Raw genomic sequence first — 19,378 nt, forward strand, 5'->3', positions numbered from 1 at the left:
CCTCCCCGTCGGATCAGGCAGCCTTGCTCTGTGATCTCTCAGCTTTCTGTTCTTTCCTGTCCTTGATGGTCCTTGTTGCAGTTAATAGCTGTATGACTGTTTCATTAATGTCTGTCTTGCTGACAAGATCAGAAGCTCCACAAGGGCAGAGGCCTTGTCTGTTGCTCATGATTGTGTCCTCCATGGGGCCATACAGGAGGCACTCAATACGTAACTGCAGAATGAATGATTTTCATCCATTCCTACTCTGTCCTTTAATTTCCTTTATAGTACGGCACACTGGTCTGAGCTGTGCAGCAATTCTAAATGAGAACATCTGTTTTAGAGTGACTGCTGAAAGGTTGAGAGAAACTTCCTTAATTAAAGAAACTAAGTGGTTCAGTGAAGAATTAATGAAATTTGGCCTTATAATCTGAATTAAGAATAAATTTATTAGGAAATTATTAGTATAGTTAGACAGTATCCAGCAAAAAAGGTTATTTTATACCTCTACTTTTCCAAAACGAAGAAACCTCCCCACAAATCCCATCAACACACAGTCATGCTGGAATGGCATTCTGTCTTACTCTGTTGGTTTCATGTAATTGTTTGGGGTGACTCATTCTGCCTCTTCTTTTCTCAAGTTCCAGGCTTCTTGGGTAGACCAAAACTAATACACAATGTTAGAGCACACAAAAGACCCATTCTAACAGGCTTTTATTACCTTTTCTTCGGAGTCCCCTGGCTGACAGGTAATTACTCCATCTCTTGATCCTCCTGCAAATGTTGCCTTACAATTTGCAAGCCACTGTCAGAAAGAGAGGGACAGACATAGGTAAATTCAGCAATGTTCTGAGAACATTTTTAGTATCAATTCCATTAGGAAAAATTCATTAAAGTTCTAATAATAGTAAAATGAAATTGTGCTGTAATGACTTTTTGAAAAGGGTCGTATTTGGGGGTTAAAGATGAACTGTTGGAAATTAAAAGTATCTGTTTATATGGGTTCAGTAATGGTCATCTAAAAATACAATTTCAATATTATACTGTGTTGCCCTAGGGAATGGTTTCACCACACTGTTTCTAATTTATGTATAAATGAATATATATGGCTAGAAATCTTCCATACAATTGGGGTTAGAAGACAGGACCAATACTTCCTCACAGGCTGGGTGATTCTGGTCAACATGACCTGACTTGGACACACCTACTTCTGTCATGCTGCGGTGGCTGCATCTGCTATGGGGCAGATCTCCTTCACTATAAGAAAGGCTATTACGGTAATAGCTCAGCTACTGAGAGATCCTGCCAGTCTTAAGCATCTGGGATAGTAACTAACAAAGGTGTGAAAGGGAAGCTTTCAGCAGAAAACAATGAGCACTGAGGAACTGAAGTTCACACTTGACTTTAAAGGCCAGATTACTTCACCAACCAGAATAAAAAGATTACTTTTACTGGGTGATGACTGAGAAGCTGAAAAGAGTGGCAGGTAAAAGGCCACAGAAACAGAAGACAAAGATAATTGTTACAGTGGAAAGTTAGAACTCTTGCCCTTGGGCAGGTCAAGATAACATCAATAACAGCAATAGCAATAAACACACCCCAAACCAGTAACTTTACAATGAACATTTTCTTTCTATGTGGCATTGTGCTGGTCAGTTTACAGATATTATTTCTGCTTTCAAGGCAATATCATGATGTGGTTAAGAGCATGGGCCTTTGAATCCCACAGCTCTGGGTTTCAATCCCACTCTTCCAGTTCCTAGCTAGCTAATGAGGGTAACAATAGCAACTCTCAGGGTAGTTGTGAGCATTAAATGATATAATTTAAGATATTTAACTCTTAGCAGATTGTTGGACACATAAAAAGGACTCAGGAAATGATAGCTGCCATGACTATTATAATTGTTGTATCTTCACAACAATCCTGCAAATTAGTTATTATTACCAAGGGCTTACAGATGATGCATCTGAGATGAGAGATGGCAAGTCACTTATTCAAGGTCACTAACCGTTAAATAACTGAGCTGTGATTTAAACTCAGGTCAATCTGACTTCAAAACCCACGCTTTTTCTATAGTACCTGGCATACTATAGGAAGTGCTTAATACATACTACATACAATTATTCTTATTATTGAACCACTGACTTCTCTGGGCCTCCACCTCTGCATCTGTCAGAAAACAGGTGGCTTGCATGGATGGTTTCTAGATCACTTCTGTCTCTAACATTTTGTGATCTAGATCTATGAAGAAAGAAAAAAGTAAAGAGCAAGAGCTGAGGCCAAGAGAAGCCCTGGGGACTGGCAGACGCAGCCTCCAAGAGTGGCTAAGAGAACAGAGAGGAGATCTGCCACAACTAGTTTTGGGTGAGGCTAACACTGGAAGGAAATAATCACCAATTTCAAATATCTGAGAAAGGTTGTAACTTTGGTAAGTAACATATCAAGTACATACCCATTTTTTTTTTCAATTTCTTGGTAGGGCTAAAAGTGAATGCTGAAAAATTTATCTTTTGTAGATACCATTTTTAATAGTATTGTATACAGTTCTACCACCATTAAATCAGAATTGTAATCCTTAACAAAGGAAAAGATGAAGTCTGCATGTCTTAGGTTAATCACAACCCTGCCCAAGAACTCAGAGTGGTTGGGTTCATTTGGTTTTAACTGACTGCACATGCACAGAAACACAAACGCTTACTGAGAGTGTGGCCTCTTTCCTGTTGTTGTAGGTATCCAAATATTCTTGCAGTTCTAACACACTGAACTTGAGCTTGTCCAGAAGTCCACATGAAAGGAGCTAAAGACAGGAAAATAATTGGTATAAAAACAACTAGAGAGATACCAACACAAAGGCATGGCTACACAGAAAACAGAAGTATATTTAGAAGTGCTGTTAAAGGGGTACAAGTGCCATCCATTTTATTTTTTTTATTTATTTTTTTGGCTTTTTATTCTTTTTAAATTTTTTTTATTATTATACTTTAGGTTTTAGGGTACATGTGCACAATGTGCAGGTTTGTTACATATGTATCCATTTTAATAAGCTGTGAAATTTGGAATTTTGCTCAACTATCAGCTGCAATTGTAATTGAATCCTAGCTTGATAATGCACACCTCCTTTGAAAATATCCATTCTTTCCCATATTATTAGCATAGGCAGATAAGACATACCAAGTATTCCATAAAGGCCCACACTAAGATATGTTTTCCATTTTATCCATGACTTCTACAGTCATCACCCAATAATACTCCAAGCAGTATGAAGACAAACCTCCAAAAAGACTTTCAAACTGATTTTGTATTTAATCTATACCTTAAGTCATTTAAGACAGAATGACTTTTCATATTGTATTCTTTGCTACAAGACAGCCACCAAACAGGTTCTTAGAAGGACCTGACTCTTCAGAGACTTTTAAAATCAAAGCACATCCTCACTGGTTCTAAACCTCAGTAATTACTGAGCATGTGATGATTCTGTCATATCATGGGGGCTAAAAAAAAAAGGTATCACACAACGCCCACCCTCCAGGAGCTCATCAGTCTCGCATGGTTAGAGTTCCATGCGTAAAGCCATGAATTACCGTCAGCCAGAGACTGTTTTGATTATCCCTTAAACTCATCATTTGCAGTTTGAGCTGGGCAAATCCAGAGGGCAGTAACTCTCTGTTAGAGACTTGGGGGTGGGGAAACTGATTGACATGTTGCCTGTGAAGACTCATCTGACTGGGCAACCCGGCATCATGGGCACCGGCTAGGTCAGCTCCAGGAGGTTATCTGACCATATATGCACAGCTGTCAAAGTCAGAGTCATCAGAGAGCAGTGCCAAGGATGCAGACAGAGCAGAGGTGGATTTTTCTCCTTATTCTGTGAAATAGCCCTGCCTTGGCCTGGACTGGCCATATGCAGTATTTATACTGCAGACCTTTGAGAGTCATATCACAATACAGTGCTGCTCACGACACTGAAGGTATCTTTATTTTTTTTTTTTTTTTGAGACGGAGTCTCGCTCTGTCACCCAGGCTGGAGTGCAGCGGCGCGATCTTGGCTCACTGCAAGCTCCGCCTCCCGGGTTCATGCCATTCTCCTGCCTCAGCCTCCTGAGCAGCTGAGATTACAGGCGCCTGCCACCATGCCCGGCTAATTTTTTTTTTTTTGTATTTTTAGTAGAGACGGGGTTTCACCATGTTAGCCAGGATGGTCTCGATCTCCTGACCTTGTGATCCGCCCACCTCGGCCTCCCAAAGTGCTGGGATTACAGGCTTGAGCCACCGTGCCCGGCCAGAAGGTATCTTTAAAAGTTTCAAACCACAGTGCAAACATGCTACCCTGAAGTTCTGCACTGTAGGTTGCGTAGGCCCTTCACTGTCAGAGCAGGACTGGGATACTTACAGTCTCGGCATCCACAAAAAGTGTAGGACATTCAGAGCAGGAGGTGAGCATCTGGGAAGAGCTGACAAATTTGGATCCGATTCCCCGGAGGTTATCTCCAAGGTAACTGGCTGCATCACAGGTTAGGAAGCAGAACCTTTTCTGAATATTCTGCAAGGCAAAATAGTGACCATTTGTAAAGGTCAAGTTAAACTTATATATGATAAAAAAATATTTTGGGGGAGGGGTAGCTTCTTCTTTTATATTCCAATTACATTAACTGATTTTTTTTTTTTTTTTTGAGACAGAGTCTCGCTCTGTTGCCCAGGCTGGAGTGCGGTGGCGCGATCTCGGCTCACTGCAAGCTCTGCCTCCCAGGTTCACGCCATTCTCCTGCCTCAGCCTCCCAAGTAGCTGGGACTACAGGTGCCTGCCACCATGCCCGGCTAATTTTTTGCATTTTTAGTAGAGATGGGTTTCACTGTGTTAGCCAGGATGGTCTCGATCTGACCTCGTGATCCGCCCACCTCGGCTTCCCAAAGTGCTGGGATTACAGGCGTGAGCCACCGCGTCTGGCCCTGATTTTTTTACTTGACATAAAAATTGTGTATGTTTACTGTGTACAGCATGTTGTTTTAAAATATGTGTACGCTGTGAAATGGCTAAATTGGGCTAATTAACATGCATTGCCTCACTTTTTTTTTGGTGGTGAGAATACTTAAAATCTACTCTCAGCAATTTTCAAGAATTATAATACACGATTATTAACGGAAAAAAACCCTACTTTTAAATCTTTATAAAAATATCGCATGAGAATAGGTCCTTAGGGTAATGGGGGAGGGGAGCAGAATGAATGTTTATATTAAATCAACTAAGTAATCATTCGGTGTGGACATTTCTTCCTGAAATGCCATTTCCCAATGTGTGGATGCTTGTGCAGGTTGAGTATCCCTTATGTGAAACGCTTGGGCCCAGAAGGGTTTCGGGTTTTGGATTTTTTCAGACATGAAATATTTGCAGATACATAACCACTTGAGTTGTTCCAATGAGCATTTCCTTTGAGTGTCACATTGGCACTCAAAAAGTTTCAGATTTTAGAGCATTTTGGATTTTTGGATTTGGGATGCTCCGCCTGTATAATTTTTTTGATCAACACTGTTTTTGTTTTTGCTGTGGTTAGTGCCAGTCAGAGTCTGAGTCTTCCTTGTGTGTTTGTCAGACTGGTGAAAAGAGATTACTTCAATGTGGACAAGATGAAAAAGGTCAAGAGGCGTAACTCTTTTCTGCTTCCCAAGATCAGAGCTCCTTGAGACAGAGCATGGAAACTGTGAATTTGAGCCTCTGAAGAGTAAAGTAGTAAATGCTCAATGGGACCTCTCTTCCTCTTGAGGGCACGTCTGGTCAGGTGTCTCAACTGAGCCTAATTCTGTCTTAGAGCTTAATATACATCACTCATTAATCCTCATCAGCGGATGAACAACCTGAGGTTAAGAACGGTTAAATGACTTGCTTAAAGTCATGCAACTAGTAAGTGAATGAGTAAGGATGGGTCTGACTCCAAAGTTTACAATCTTTCCATAATCTAGATTGCTTCCTAAGGTTACTGCTCCTCCTATGCTACCTGAGGGGAAAAACAAAAAACAAAACACATAATTAAGAAGAATCTGATTTACTGTGCTTGTGTCAGTGCCAAAATAAGAACACTTTTTTGGGAGGCCGAGGCAGGAGGATCACAAAGTCAGGAGTTCAAAACCTGCCTGGCCAACATGGTGAAACCCTGTCTCTACTAAAAAAAAAAAAAATACAAAAAAATTAGCTGGGCATGGTAGTGTGCACCTGTAATCCCAGCTACTTGGGAGGCTGAGGCAGGAGAATTGCTTGAACCCGGGAGGTGGAGGTTGCAGTGAGCCGAGATCGCACCACTGCACTCCAGGCTGAGCAACAGAGAAAGACTCCGTCTCAAAAAAAAAACAACAAAAACCAACCAAACAAAAAAACTCTTCTACCCCCCTGAACTTCTAGCGCACAATGTTTTTTGTTTTGTTTTGTTTTTGAGACAGGGTCTTGCTCTGTCACTCAGGCTGGAGCACAGTGGCACAAACACGGCTCACTGTAGCCTTAAACTCCTGGGCTGAAGCAATCCGCCCACCTCAGCCTCTTGAGTAGCTGGTATCACAGGCGTGTACCACCATACCCAGTGACATTTAGGGGATATAAATTCAGTTTTGTTTTCTTGTGAATTCCATCACTCATTATATAATTTGGTGACATTATGTGACACATGATGATGATATTCTCGCATACGAGCAACAAGAAGAAAATACAATGACTGAGACACTTGGAAAAATGTCCATACTGTACCGACAGAAACCATTTCCTTGTTTTTAAAACCAAATTATTTTCACAATTACCTCCTCCCTATCTCTTCCAAAATCCAACCAAACACGGAAACATTGTATTCACATTTACGGGGAAATGTTGGGAAACAGTAAACAGACATTGTGAGGAAATGACAAATGATTCATAACAGGCAGAAAGCAGGTCTGAAATATATTTCATTTCTAGCATATTTTAGTAATGCCTATTTCGCTTCAAGTATTACTTTCATACAGCATCTGATCAGGGTTGAGAAAGTTCTTAAGGATAAATGTAATATTAAAAAGCAAAATAGGAGGTATGCATTTTAAAAAATTATTATATTTGTATTATTATTGCAGATAAGCTCCATAGGGTGATTAATTTAATACACTGATGAAAAGGAAATTCAAGTCCAAATGAGTCCCCCCAGGGCCCACGCCTGGCCCCACCTTCCAGCTCATCTGCATTTTAATTTTTAGTACTTTCTTCTCCCTCTCTCCACAACCACTTTGCTCTCTGGACAGTGGATGCTGTGAAACCTGAACCCACTGCCTTGCTGCTGGAGTGGCGAAAGATCCTAGAGAGTTCACTGTTACCAGACAATAAATGGCACATCAGCCCCTCTCAGGGGAAGGGGTCATCTTCTGCAAGGACATTGGATGGGATATCTGAGGCCTTTCACTCCTACAGCCACTTTGTTCTCTTTAGGTCTCTCTGCTGCAATCTGAGTATTCTCTTAGAAGTGGCTAGAGAGTCCCCAGTGGAGGTGGCTCATGGTGTGCAGGCAGAGCTGCAGAACTCTCTGTGGTGGGCAGTCAGTCGCTTCTGGACTCTCACCAGAGGATCCAGACTCTGTGGCGGGGCCAGGGCCACAAAGAACATGCCAATGACCATAGGGAAGAGCAGCCAAATGGGAGCAGCCAGCCTGTGCTGACAGCTTGCTAGATGCACGACTTGAGCTGTTTCTCCATGTGGGCTCTCATAAGCAGTCTTTGAAAGATAAAACTCATAGACACTGTTTTCACTTTCATTGTATGATGGAGGACACTGAGGCTTGGAGAACTTAAGGACTGTCTGCAGGCCTAGCAGGCTAGTAAGTGGCCAGAACTGGGATTTGAACGTAGGTAGGTTCAAAGGCTAGTCTGACTTCACTGTACTCTTTTTCCACCTGGAAATCACCATCCCATACAACTCTTTTCTCTTTATGCCTCACCAGCATCTCAACTGGTGAGTTGCCAGGTGCCAGGCAGATAGAGGGTGGAGACAGGGCCTCCCTTCTGCCTTCCTATGTTACCTGCATATCTGGGTAGGTGGGAGAGGAAGTCAGGCTGAATGGTGGCCACAGCTGTGGGCCATGGCTGACCTCTCAGTCTTGGTAATGAACCCGCTGGTCTACTGACATGAAGTTAGAAGCTGTGTGTTTAAGGTTTCCATTTATTCTTCCTACATTTACTGAGCACCTAGTGTATGTTACAAACTGTCAGAAATCAAGGTGAGCAAGGCACTGTTTACCTGCCCTCTTCATGGGAGACAGACACCAAAACAAGTTATTATTATATAGAGTCACAAGTGTAACAGATGCAAGTACAAAATCCTGAGATGCCAGGGGAAGGGAGAAAGAAGTAACGGAAGGCTTTACTAACTGAAGTGACACCCAATCAGGGCTTTGAATGTAACTGGGAGTGTAGCCCAGGGACAAGGGGAGATGACAGTTCTAGGCAGAGAGAAAGTATTGTGCAGGACTGTCAAATTAAGCATGAATAATTCAATAACTTTAATAAAAATGACCATAACAGCCAAACTTAAATATATATTATTAATCATTCTTTAAAAATAGCTTTTAGAGGCCAGGCGCAGTGGCGCATGCCTGTAATCCCAGCACTTTGGGAAGCCAAGGCAAGTGGATCACCTGAGGTCAGGAGTTTGAGACCAGTCTGACCAACATGGCAAAACCCCATCTCTACTAAAAATACAAAAATCAACCAGGCGTGGTGGCGTGCACCTGTAGTCCCAGCTACTTGGGAGGCCGAGGCAGGAGAATCGCTTGAACCTGGGAGGTGGAGGTTGCAGTGAGCTGAGGTCATGCCATTGCACTCTAGCCTGGGCAACAAGAGTGAAACTCCATCTCAAAAAGAAAAAAAAAAGCTTTTAGAAAAATATAACTAGTAAGTTGCTTTGCCTCTCAATCCTTAACATTAAATTTACCTCAAATAGTAGCTTTCTGGTAGTTTGCTTTAAAATTTCAATCTGGCTTAATGTTTAAAGTATTTCTAGAATTCTTATCTTTTAGCAGCCAATTGTTTTCTGTCTTAAGCCCAACATCTCCTCCAGCCCCAAGTTAATCTCAGACATGACATTAATTTGCCCATTCAAGTTTCTACTAGGTTTTCACTTAGAGTAAATTGAAGAAGTTGAAAGAGCACTACAAGTAAGACTCCAAGTGAGCTAGTCCAAGTAGCTATCTGCACTACTGGTATATAATTCTTCAAAAATGGATTATAAGAAGAAGAGTTCACTTTTATGTTAACTAAACATATGTCATCCTGAATTTGAAATTATTTAACGTAGATTATTTCAGTTTTGCCTAACCTTCTGCTCACTAGAATAACAGATTAATAAGTTATCTTTTTTTGTTTGTTTGTTTAATGGAGATGGAGTCTCACTTTGTTGCCCAGGCTGGAATGCAGTGGCGTGATCTTGGCTCACTGCAACCTCTGCCTCTGAGGTTCAAGTGATTCTCCTGCTTCAGCCTCCCGAGTAGCTGGGATTACAGGCATGTGCCACCACGCCTGGCTAATTTTGTATTTTTAGTGGAGATGGGGTTTCACCATGTTGGCCAGGCTGGTCTCGAATTCCTGACCTCAGGTGTTCCTCCCACATTGGCCTCCCAAAGTGTTGGGATTACATGCGTGAGCCACTGTGCCTGGCTGATTGGCCTGATTCTTGAGGGTTACTAAGTAGGAGGCACCTTCCCATACCATAAAAAGAAATTGCAATGTACAGCAACCTGCTGCAATGCCATTGACCTTAGAGCTGAACTGAGGTCAAGTGACACTGGCTACTGAAATGCTGAAATGATATTTTAAGGCAGATTTACCTATAGAGTCTCCTACTCCCCAAGACTTCTTAACAACCCATTTAAGAGGGACATAATTTTAGTTTTGCACTTTTGATATATCATTCCTTATTTTCCTGCCTTTCCCTTCGGCCATGGCTCTTCCTGAAGGTGATTAGAGGGCTCCTTCCCTCAGTCCAACTAAATTATTGTCCCTCTTCCATGATCTACTCAACAGAACTCAACAGCTACACAAGTTTAACTAGATTCTAACTGTTCTGTCTGGTCATTCATCCAAAATTCAAGTCTATTCAAAGTTGGAACTACATAGTTCCTTCCCATTTTTTTCCTTTGCATTACCTGTGGGAGTTCTGTCTAATGAGTTATTAAAAATATGCTTAAGAAAATGCTGAAAGAAAAGCATTTTTTATTATAGAAAAACAGGAAATTGGCCAGGCATGGTGGCTCATGCCTGTAATCCCAGCTACTCGGGAGGCTGAGGCAGGAGAATCGCTTGAACCTGGGAGGCGGAGTGAGCTGAGATCATGCTACTGCACTCCAGCATGGGCAACAGAACAAGATTCTGTCTCCCCACCCCCTAAAAAAACAGGAAATTGAAAAAAAGTAAAAAGAAGGAAATAAAAAACACCCCAAATATCATTACCCTGAAAAGATACAATGATATTCTGGTGTATAATTTTCATTATTTTCTAGGCATTTTAAAAAAAGGAATACTAATCTATATATATATATGTATATATATATATATATTTTAAACTAGCTTTCTCTTTAACTATAGTATGGTAACCATATTTCCACATTAACAAATCTTCCCCTACAACCTCATCTTCGTAGCTTCCAGCCCTCATTATTCCCAGCACTGCCATTTTCACAGTCAATATCTGCTTCAAGCTCAGACATAGGTCTAGTTAACTGCAATGGCCTTCAAAGAGCTCTGATGTTTCTTCACAGCAAGGCATGTTTCTCTCTTTTGCCACCTCCTGCCCCTGCCAATTATTTGATGAAATTTGGAGCATAAAAGTTTACAGAAAGATGCATAGAGGAGTTAATGGGAAGCAGTCATTGTAAGTATGTTATGAGGTAACAAGCGAGATTTAAGCATGTCCACACAGGAGACTGCCACAGAGAGCTGTGTGTGCAAGATGCTAGGGTGTCTGGCTGAGGGATTGGAAGTGGGGTTGGAATCCCACCTGCACTCTGCTGGCCAAGTGTGGTACTGCACTCCTCTGGAGGCAGGGACATTCATTACAGTTTGCACAAAGACGCTATGGACAGTGGGGCTGTGGTTCACACGGGAGAGGCAGTAGTCAGACTGGCCTGATTCTTAAGGGCTACCAAGTAGGCGGCATTTTCCCATTTCATAAAACGAAATCTGCAGTGCACAGCAACCGGCTACAACAGCAAGAATGACTTTTCATCTGTTCAAAAGCAACTCAAGGGAGCAAGCAAGTGTTCACAGCTGTGGCTGGCACGCTAAGGAATTCATAGAGTGGGAAAATGAGAAAAGACAAGGAAAGGAAAGATAAAAATAATAAAAACAAAAGAGAGGTAAAGGGGGGTGGGACGGAGGATAGGCCCGGCAGAAGATTCCCTTAATGGTCCTGATGTCATGGCTGCTGAGGACTGGTGATGTCAGTAACACCAAGAAAGGCAGGAATGAAAGGTACTTCATGGAAGCCTAAATCATCAATACCATGTTGAGAAGGATGATGAGATTAAGGGTAAATAGAAGAAATTTTAAAGGCAGAAGAAATTTAGCGGTGTCTGGAGGAGAAAATACAGTAGTATAACTCCACAACAGAAGAACAACCTCTCCTTAAATTCAAAGTTACCCGGCTCCCCTTAGAAACTAAGTCCTCTGCACTTTCAGTGAGCACACATACCTTAAACAAGGAGGAGAACACATGAAATGTATACACAGCACAGGAGCCGTCTGAGTCGCACATAAGCTGGTTGATGTGGCTGCGCCAGGCCTCCTCAGCATCGTCACAGGCTGTGGGCTGAAAGGCGGCAAGGATGGCTGAGAAGAAGGGCGAGGGAGGGGGAGAGACTCCCCTGTCACCTTCTCCAAAGCTGGAAAAAATGAAAACGACTATGTCAAGAAGTGATGTCCTTCTCATCCTATACTGGGTTTTATAAATTCTCACCCTGAGAGTCAGCAAAATGAGGTAGCTGTTCTACCCACTCTTCCTTTTGAAGTTGCTTTGGGGACTTGGCTTTCATTGAGCAGTCACTGTGATTCTTTTTGGTTTGTTTGTTTGTTTTGAGTCTCACTCTGTCGCCCAGGCTGGAGTGCAGTGGCGTGATCTCGGCTCACTGCAACCTCTGCCTCGTGGGTTCAAGCAATTCTCGTGCCTCAGTCACCAGAGTAGCTGGGACTACAGGCGTGTGCTACCATGCCCAGCAAATATTTGCATTTTTAGTAGAGACAGTATTTCACCATGTTGGCCAGGCTGGTCTTGAATTCCTGGCCTCAAGTGATCCACCCAGCTCGGCCTCCCAAAGTGGTAGGATTACAAGTGTGAGCCACCGCGCCTGGCAAGAGGTCACAGATGCTTTCACGATTCGAGGAAAGAGAATTTGCACATCTAGAATTTCTGTGATTCCTCCATTTCTGATTCCCTTTCTACAGACTTGGTACCTCTTTTAGCCTTCAGCAATGCCTCTCACTTTCACGGAGGCTATGCCCCAAAGTAAACCATAGTCCTATGCTTTGGCAGTTTCATTCTTCATTTTTCATTACGAAAAATTATATAAATTTTGAATCTTCTAATTTTTCCTTTCTGGAGGGAGAGTATTAATAAACGCATATGCACAAATGCCTGGAAGACAAAGGTGGAGGGAGACAAGGAAACCAGAGATACGCAGGGAAAGAGAGACAAAGAGGCAGGAAGAAAGAAGAGATAATGAATAAAAAATGAAAGGTCAAATTCTTCTCTAGGTGTTACCTTAACCTTTTCCTTCAATGGACAGACATTGCTCACTGTAACAGAAGGCCTTTGTCTAGCATATCAGAAGGTTTTACTTAGTTCTTATTTTCAACTTTCAGAAGTGTAATTTTAGGATCTCGACTTTCTTTTCCTGAAGTAGATCTGTAGCATTATTATTTGTGATTTATTCTAGATGCTGGATTAGTCTAACCTCTGGTGTTTTATCTATTTCTCTTCACATTTTTTTTCTGTTTCTCTATCTCACTAGTCTCAGAAATATCAGCCACCAGGCCAAAAGACACCCACTTAAAGAGTAGGTATTTACTATATAAAGAGCCTCTTGTTCCAGTGTTTTAACTCCAAATGGAAAGAGCTTATTTCCAAGGCTTGCCAAGTCTTGCTTATCTTCAAAGCTTACAAGGTCTGGACCATGTTTCCAGGCTCTTCCTTTGCTTTTTACGTTGCTTTCTGGCCTTATGAATTCATATGTGAGTGTCCTTTCTTTGTTCCACACGAGGCCCTATAATGGGATTGGATGACTCTAACTCAGCTGAGAGCCCGCCACGATATATGTCACTTTGGAGTCCTTCATTAGGATGTCCCAGCAGTGCAACTGTGACATTTAACTTGAGTGTGAATGCCATATAATGTACCATGCACATTCACACCACTCACATCAGCCAAGGGCTCCATTACCTCGCCAGGGTAAACTGGTCCAGTGCCTGATTGCCTTTTTCTTCCCCCTCAGTCATGTCCAGGCTAAAGCTGTCGCTGCATTCAAAAGCTGCTGGGAGTTCATTGATGGAACTAGAAAGATCATCCTCATGCACAGTGGTGTCCTCCTCCTCACGAACAGCTTCAGCCTGGAAGAATAAAAAGACAAAGGAATCCCCCAATGTGTAAGAAAACATACATGACAACCTGTTCAACTAAGGAACAAATAAGAGAGACTGAAATGCTGATGGTGATAGAAATGGGGACATTTGTTTTCTAGCTACAGTATAGTCCGTTTCTAGGCTGGACTCAGGAATTCTCTGAAGTACTGTTCATTCTTTATCTTCTTTTCAATCTCTTCCATAATAGTCCCCAAAGGGGCTCTCAGTAGATTTTCATACTTGGCCCATGCTTATAGGGTATGAACGCTAAACTTGGAAAAGACCATCAAGACCTCCAATCCAACTTCCACATTCTGCAGATGAGGGAACAATACTCCAGGTGGGAAAGGGACTTGTCTAACATCAGGTCCATACTCAGAGTTGGAGCTGGGAGAAGAAATACTGCTTTTGGATTCAGAACTCCTTCCATTGTCCAAACCCAGCCTTCTAAAGCAAGCCTATCCAGAGTTAATTCTCTAACATAGAACCCCTTTACCAAGGGAATGTAGAATCATCAGGGCCTGGCACAGTAGATGCCCAGGATACCTGTAGTGTGCACGAGTGATCCGGAGTCCTTCCCTAAGCCTGCTGGGTTGCTCGGTCTTTCCATATAGGGGATCCTCTAAGATCCATTTGCATGTATGCTTTACCCTTGAGAATACCCTCCACAGATAACAGATATGAGTATCTGCTCTTACCTGACTACAAAATGTGGAATGAGCAGGACAATGAAAGGGCTCTAGGGCAGGCAGAACCAGGATCAGTGAGAGGCAGGAAAGAGACACAGCAAGTAAAATGGAAAAAGAGGCTGGGTTTGGGCCTGGGCCAGGGGGAAAAGGAGGACTGATTGTTCTTTAGGAGAGGAAGGAAGGCAACTGGATTACAGATCAGAAGGGAGAGGAAGAAAGATGTACATGTTACAGTGACTCATTTTCTTAAAACAAAAACAAAAGCAAGGCAAAATAGAAGTGTATATGAATTAGAGCTTTATCTCGAGTTAACATCTGTCCACTCATTCAGTGTGTAAATATATATATAAAATATATATATTATACTTCGACTCTAGAATTAATAGGGAAAATTACCAGGAATAGTAAAAATATATTAGGGAAATAAGATATCTCATGTCTTTGGGGGACTTGCTGGTAAATACTGAGTTTGAGAGGTTTATCCATATCTGCTTTTTAAAACTACAGGGCTGCCGATGAGGCTGGCCACTGGTGCCTGGTCTAGGTTATTAGTGTACATACACTTAATCCATTAGAGAAGGGATGAGTTCTTATTAAAATACATTTTATTTTCTCTAATATCATAGCTATATCAAACATTGCAGTAATGCAACTTATGTGAGAAACAGGGATAGCTCTTCAGAAATGGGACTCGACTTTTTCTTGGTAGGATGAGATCTATTACGTAGGTATTACTTTCTTTTTTTTTTTTTTTTTTTTTTTTGAGATGGAGTCTCGCTCTGTCATCCAGGCTGGAGTGCAGTGGTGTGATCTCAGCTACCTACAACCTCTGCCTCCCGGGTTTAAGCAATTCTCTGCCTCAGCTTCCTGAGTAGCTGGGATTACAGGCACCTGCCATCATGACCGGTTAATTTTTTTGTGTTTTTAGTAGAGACAGGGTTTCACCTTCTTGGCCAGGCTGGTCTTGAACTCCTGAGCTCGTGATCCACCCGCCTTGGCCTCCCAAAGTGCTGGGATTACAGGTGTGAGCCAAAGCGCCTGGCCTTAGATAGTACTTTCTATAAGAAATCTATATGTTTTTAGCATTCAAAATAGAAAAATGGAGAAAATGACCATATTGACATTGAGAAATATCAAATGCACATATATTTTGTGATGTTTTTTCTATGAAATTTAATTTCATAATCTTAGAATTTTAACTTAGACAACTTTTCTTTCTGGGCTTTTTTTTTTTTCTTTTGGCTAAAAAAGAACTCTGCTAATTCCAAGAATCCTAATTGTGGTACCTTTGCAATGAGGCGATCTCAGAAATAATTACTATTTAAGCTTCAATATTTTTAGGTAATTGTAATTTGGTGATTGCCCTTGGTTTAAAGCACATAGATTTTCCTAGATTTCTGATCTATTTTTACTATGCTATCAGAGAATATAGAATAGCCAATATTATATTTTTCCATTAGAAGTGTCAGAAGGAATATACTTTTATGAAATTTTTTTCGATTTTATTTTTTCTTTTGAACTTGCACAACCATAACCAAACTCATGATAAAGAGTGCTTGACTCTATCTGACCAGCAATAGATTATTTTGGTATTTCTACTATAAGGAAATACAATTCTATACTGATGGGCATAGATGTGGGCATAGCATGCAAGTGGATGGTTTTCAGGACATTTTAATAAAATAAACTTTAAATGAAATATATACTGTTAGATTTTTTCTAATTAAGAAAATTACATCCATTAGTTACTTTTCTCCTCACAGACTCCGGTGAGAAGAGTTTTGTGCGAATCTGGCATAAGACTGTGATTGACATTAAAAATTCTGATAGCATGCCAAAAGGCAAGCACTGAATCAATGTACAAATTGTATAATTGTTTCCTACATAGGAAAAAATTCCCCCAAATATGTGCGTACACCCACACCTCACTTAGCATATTGTTTTATAAAATTCTCAGCAGTTTCCCAGTCACAGCCATCTCAGACATACACCACTGGTTTTGCCATCCACCAGCAGTGTTCATGCAAAATGTCTCATTTTAAAAAGACCTCAAATCAAGTCTTTCAGCCAAGAAGAAGACGGCTGCTCAAGTTTGTGGGGGTAAAACAACTTCAAAACATAGGCTCAGGTGCACAAACTTCTATTATTTTAAAAGAGAGAGAAAGAAAAAGATAAAGATAGTCTTTCTACTTGAGACCCCTTAAGAATTCTCAGAAAATTGGAAGTGTTTTTTTTTTAAGGGTTTTAAGGGAAGTACAAATCATCATTGTTAAAATCTCTTCACCTTTGAACCCTCAGAAATCTGCAGATTATTCATATCAGGCAAGGAAGCATCAAAGCTGGACATTCTGGTGTTAAAGGAATGAGGTTCTGCAGGGGTCGAGTCACAGGCTGTGGTGAGCAGCTCCATGGGATTTGTCTCTTCAGAGGGGGAGAGAGCCATGATCTGTTTAAAAAGCAAAGGAAATTAAACATAGTATGAAGTTCCCATTCTTTAAAAGCTCCAATTATTCTCTAGTTGTTGGTTAATACGTCTTAATTTTTTAACTTCCACATTTCACCATTATTGGGCCTAAACATAGCAGCTAGTAATCCAGGTATTTTCAGATAATCACGTCAAAACGTCTGTCATATCTCCACACTTTAGAGATCTGGGGAATTTTTAAAAAGATTCCAGAATCATAAAAGGTATTTGGGAAAAATCTAGGCCTTAACAGATCTGGTGGCTTTCAGGGTGAATCACATGGACCCCAGTCTTTGTTTCCATCTGCAACGTACAGAGAAGACTCTGCCAGCTAGAACCCATATGACACCACCTGACGGTTCCAATTTTAGTTCAGCAGCTGTGGAAAGTTTCCTCAGCTGCAACTGGAAACTATCCTCCTGCATTAGTTACAAAAAATAAGCCTCCCAGTTCTTAGAATGGGAGAGCTGCTACTTACTAGGTCTGAGTGCTCCAGGATCTGGCTGGCTGTGAGGTCCTCCTCCTCGGATGATTCATCGGAATCCTCATGGTGCATTTTATTCAGGCTGGGAGTGCTTCCTGACAGTTGGCGCTCCTCCAGAATCTGCATATCACACTTATCCAGGCTGTCCAGAGAACGTCTGCGCACTCCCCAGTTGAAATTGTCCATACTCTCACCCTGAAATCACACCATCAGCCGGTTTTTTTTATGCCAAAATCCTCTTGCACTCACATGTTCACACATTCAATTAGTCATAGCTTGGGCACAAATATTGTCATTATTAACTCTTAGGCCTTCATTGACTTTGGTATCAAAACCTTTGTTTACCCGATGTGAAAAGTAGTAAAAGCACACCATTTTCATGTAAACTCATGTGAAGTCATAGGTAGAAGTGATTACATACTTTTCTTTGGCGTGGTGGGTAATAATTACATTTTTTAAAAAGTTGATTTTGGTAAACCTACCAATGATCTGTGTTTTCAAAAATCTGTAAGAAAGAGACCGTTAGTATGAAAACTTCAAAAGAGGTGTCACCCACTCCCACCACCCTGAGGTCGGCCCCTGTTTAGTACTGTTTTCAGAAGGAGAAAAAAGTAGGAGCTATGCTGCTTGTAGCACATTCCAGTATCCTTTGGGTATTTAGTGGAAGAGCATTAGGTAAACATTCCAGCCTATTTCTGCCACAGCGGTTTTCACAGATACAATGCAGAGTTAAAGACTATCAGAGCAGCTGGGCAAAGTCTGATGGATCATGCACTATGCAGAGGCCAGAGCGGCAACACCTTAACTTTTGCTTTAGGCTCATCTTTAAATAATTGTCCCGGTGTAGAAAATTGTTAATTTCCTGGACTCAGTACCAAATATTATTATTATTATTTTTTGAGATGGAGTCTCACACTGTCGCCCCGGCTGGAGTGCAACAGCGCGATCTCGGCTCACTGCAACCTCCACCTCCCAGGTTCACGCCATTCTCCTGCCTCAGCCTCCCGAGTAGTTGGGATTACAGGCACGTGCCACCACACCCAGCTAATTTTCTGTATTTTTAGTAGAGATGGAGTTTCACTATGTTGGCCAGACTGGTCTCGATCACCTGACCTCATGATCCACCCGCCTCGGCCTCCCACAGTGCTGGGATTACAGGCGTGAGCCACCGCACCCGGCCTATTACTGTTTTTTTTTTTTTTTCTTTTGAGACAGAGTCTTGCTGTTGCCCAGGCTGGAGTGGTGCAGTGGCACGATCTCAGCTCGCTGCAAACTCCACCTTCCAGGTTCCATGTCAGGCTAATTTTTTGTATTTTTAGTAGAGACGGGATTTTGCCATGTTGCCAGGCTGGTCTCGAACTCCTGACCTCAAGTGATCCACCCACCTCAGCCTCCCAAAGTGCTGAGATTACAGGCGTGAGCCACTGCACCTGGCCCCAAATATTATTGTTGATTTGTATATTCTGAATTACTGAGAACTAGCTTAAGTGGCCATGTAAGTGTTAAAGAAAGCTTTTAGTTGCATTCAGACTTTCTCTACAAACCATCAGTTAATAAATAAGTGTATTTGACTAACATAACTTTTTTTTTCTAGAAATGGATTTGGGTTTTATTTTTGTCTCTGTTAAGATAGGAATAAAGGAAGAAAAATATTACTCAGCTGACTGATACACAAATTTTAACGTAAACAAATGATCTGACAAAATCTAGTACAGAATCTTTTCATTTACTGGTAATTTGAAACACTGCCTGATGGTTCATTGGAATAAAATAAAACAACTTTTTCTGATGAGAGCTCAGTGAACAACATAATATGAGAGATGTGAGTTACTGTTAAACTTATGAGCATTATCATTTATTAATTTCCCTCTGTTTTAAAGCAGAGGGTCGTGTCTGTCTCCTAGTGAAACAAGCTTGCCATTCTCACAGATCTGTCATATAACAGAGGCATAGCTTTTTCAAAGTCTGCTTGGGCTATTCATGGTAGAAGGCAACAGGCACAAATCCTAAGCACAATCTGGATAAGATATAGAAATTATCATTATTCATCCTCACATATGATATTTACGATTGCTCTTAGGGCTGTTTGATTATAAAAAAGAATGCAGACTCAGAATATTGTTTCTAACATCCAGTATCTGCTATGATAA

General features: G+C 41.3%; 1 protein-coding gene across 8 annotated transcripts in view; it reads right to left on the reverse strand.

Moving 5' to 3' along the window:
* The window catches only part of FRY (FRY microtubule binding protein), a 458,299-nt gene that overhangs the window by 19,761 nt on the left and 419,160 nt on the right, over positions 1-19,378 (reverse strand). For 6 of the 8 annotated variants that reach the window (XM_030818558.1, XM_030818557.1, XM_030818559.1 and 3 more), the window contains 7 exons: positions 17,223-17,423; positions 16,565-16,726; positions 13,413-13,579; positions 11,670-11,859; positions 4,374-4,523; positions 2,682-2,780; positions 704-787 (listed from right to left, as the gene is read on the reverse strand). In XM_030818558.1, coding sequence (XP_030674418.1) covers positions 704-787; positions 2,682-2,780; positions 4,374-4,523; positions 11,670-11,859; positions 13,413-13,579; positions 16,565-16,726; positions 17,223-17,423 — 1,053 coding nt within the window. Of the gene's footprint in view, positions 1-679; positions 788-2,681; positions 2,781-4,373; positions 4,524-11,669; positions 11,860-13,412; positions 13,580-16,564; positions 16,727-17,222; positions 17,424-19,378 lie in introns of those variants that run through there. The other 2 variants (XR_004031657.1, XR_004031658.1) reach the window with 2 other exon arrangements.

This window comes from Nomascus leucogenys, chromosome 9, assembly GCF_006542625.1.
Source record: "Nomascus leucogenys isolate Asia chromosome 9, Asia_NLE_v1, whole genome shotgun sequence".
NCBI classification, from domain to species: Eukaryota; Metazoa; Chordata; class Mammalia; order Primates; family Hylobatidae; genus Nomascus; species Nomascus leucogenys.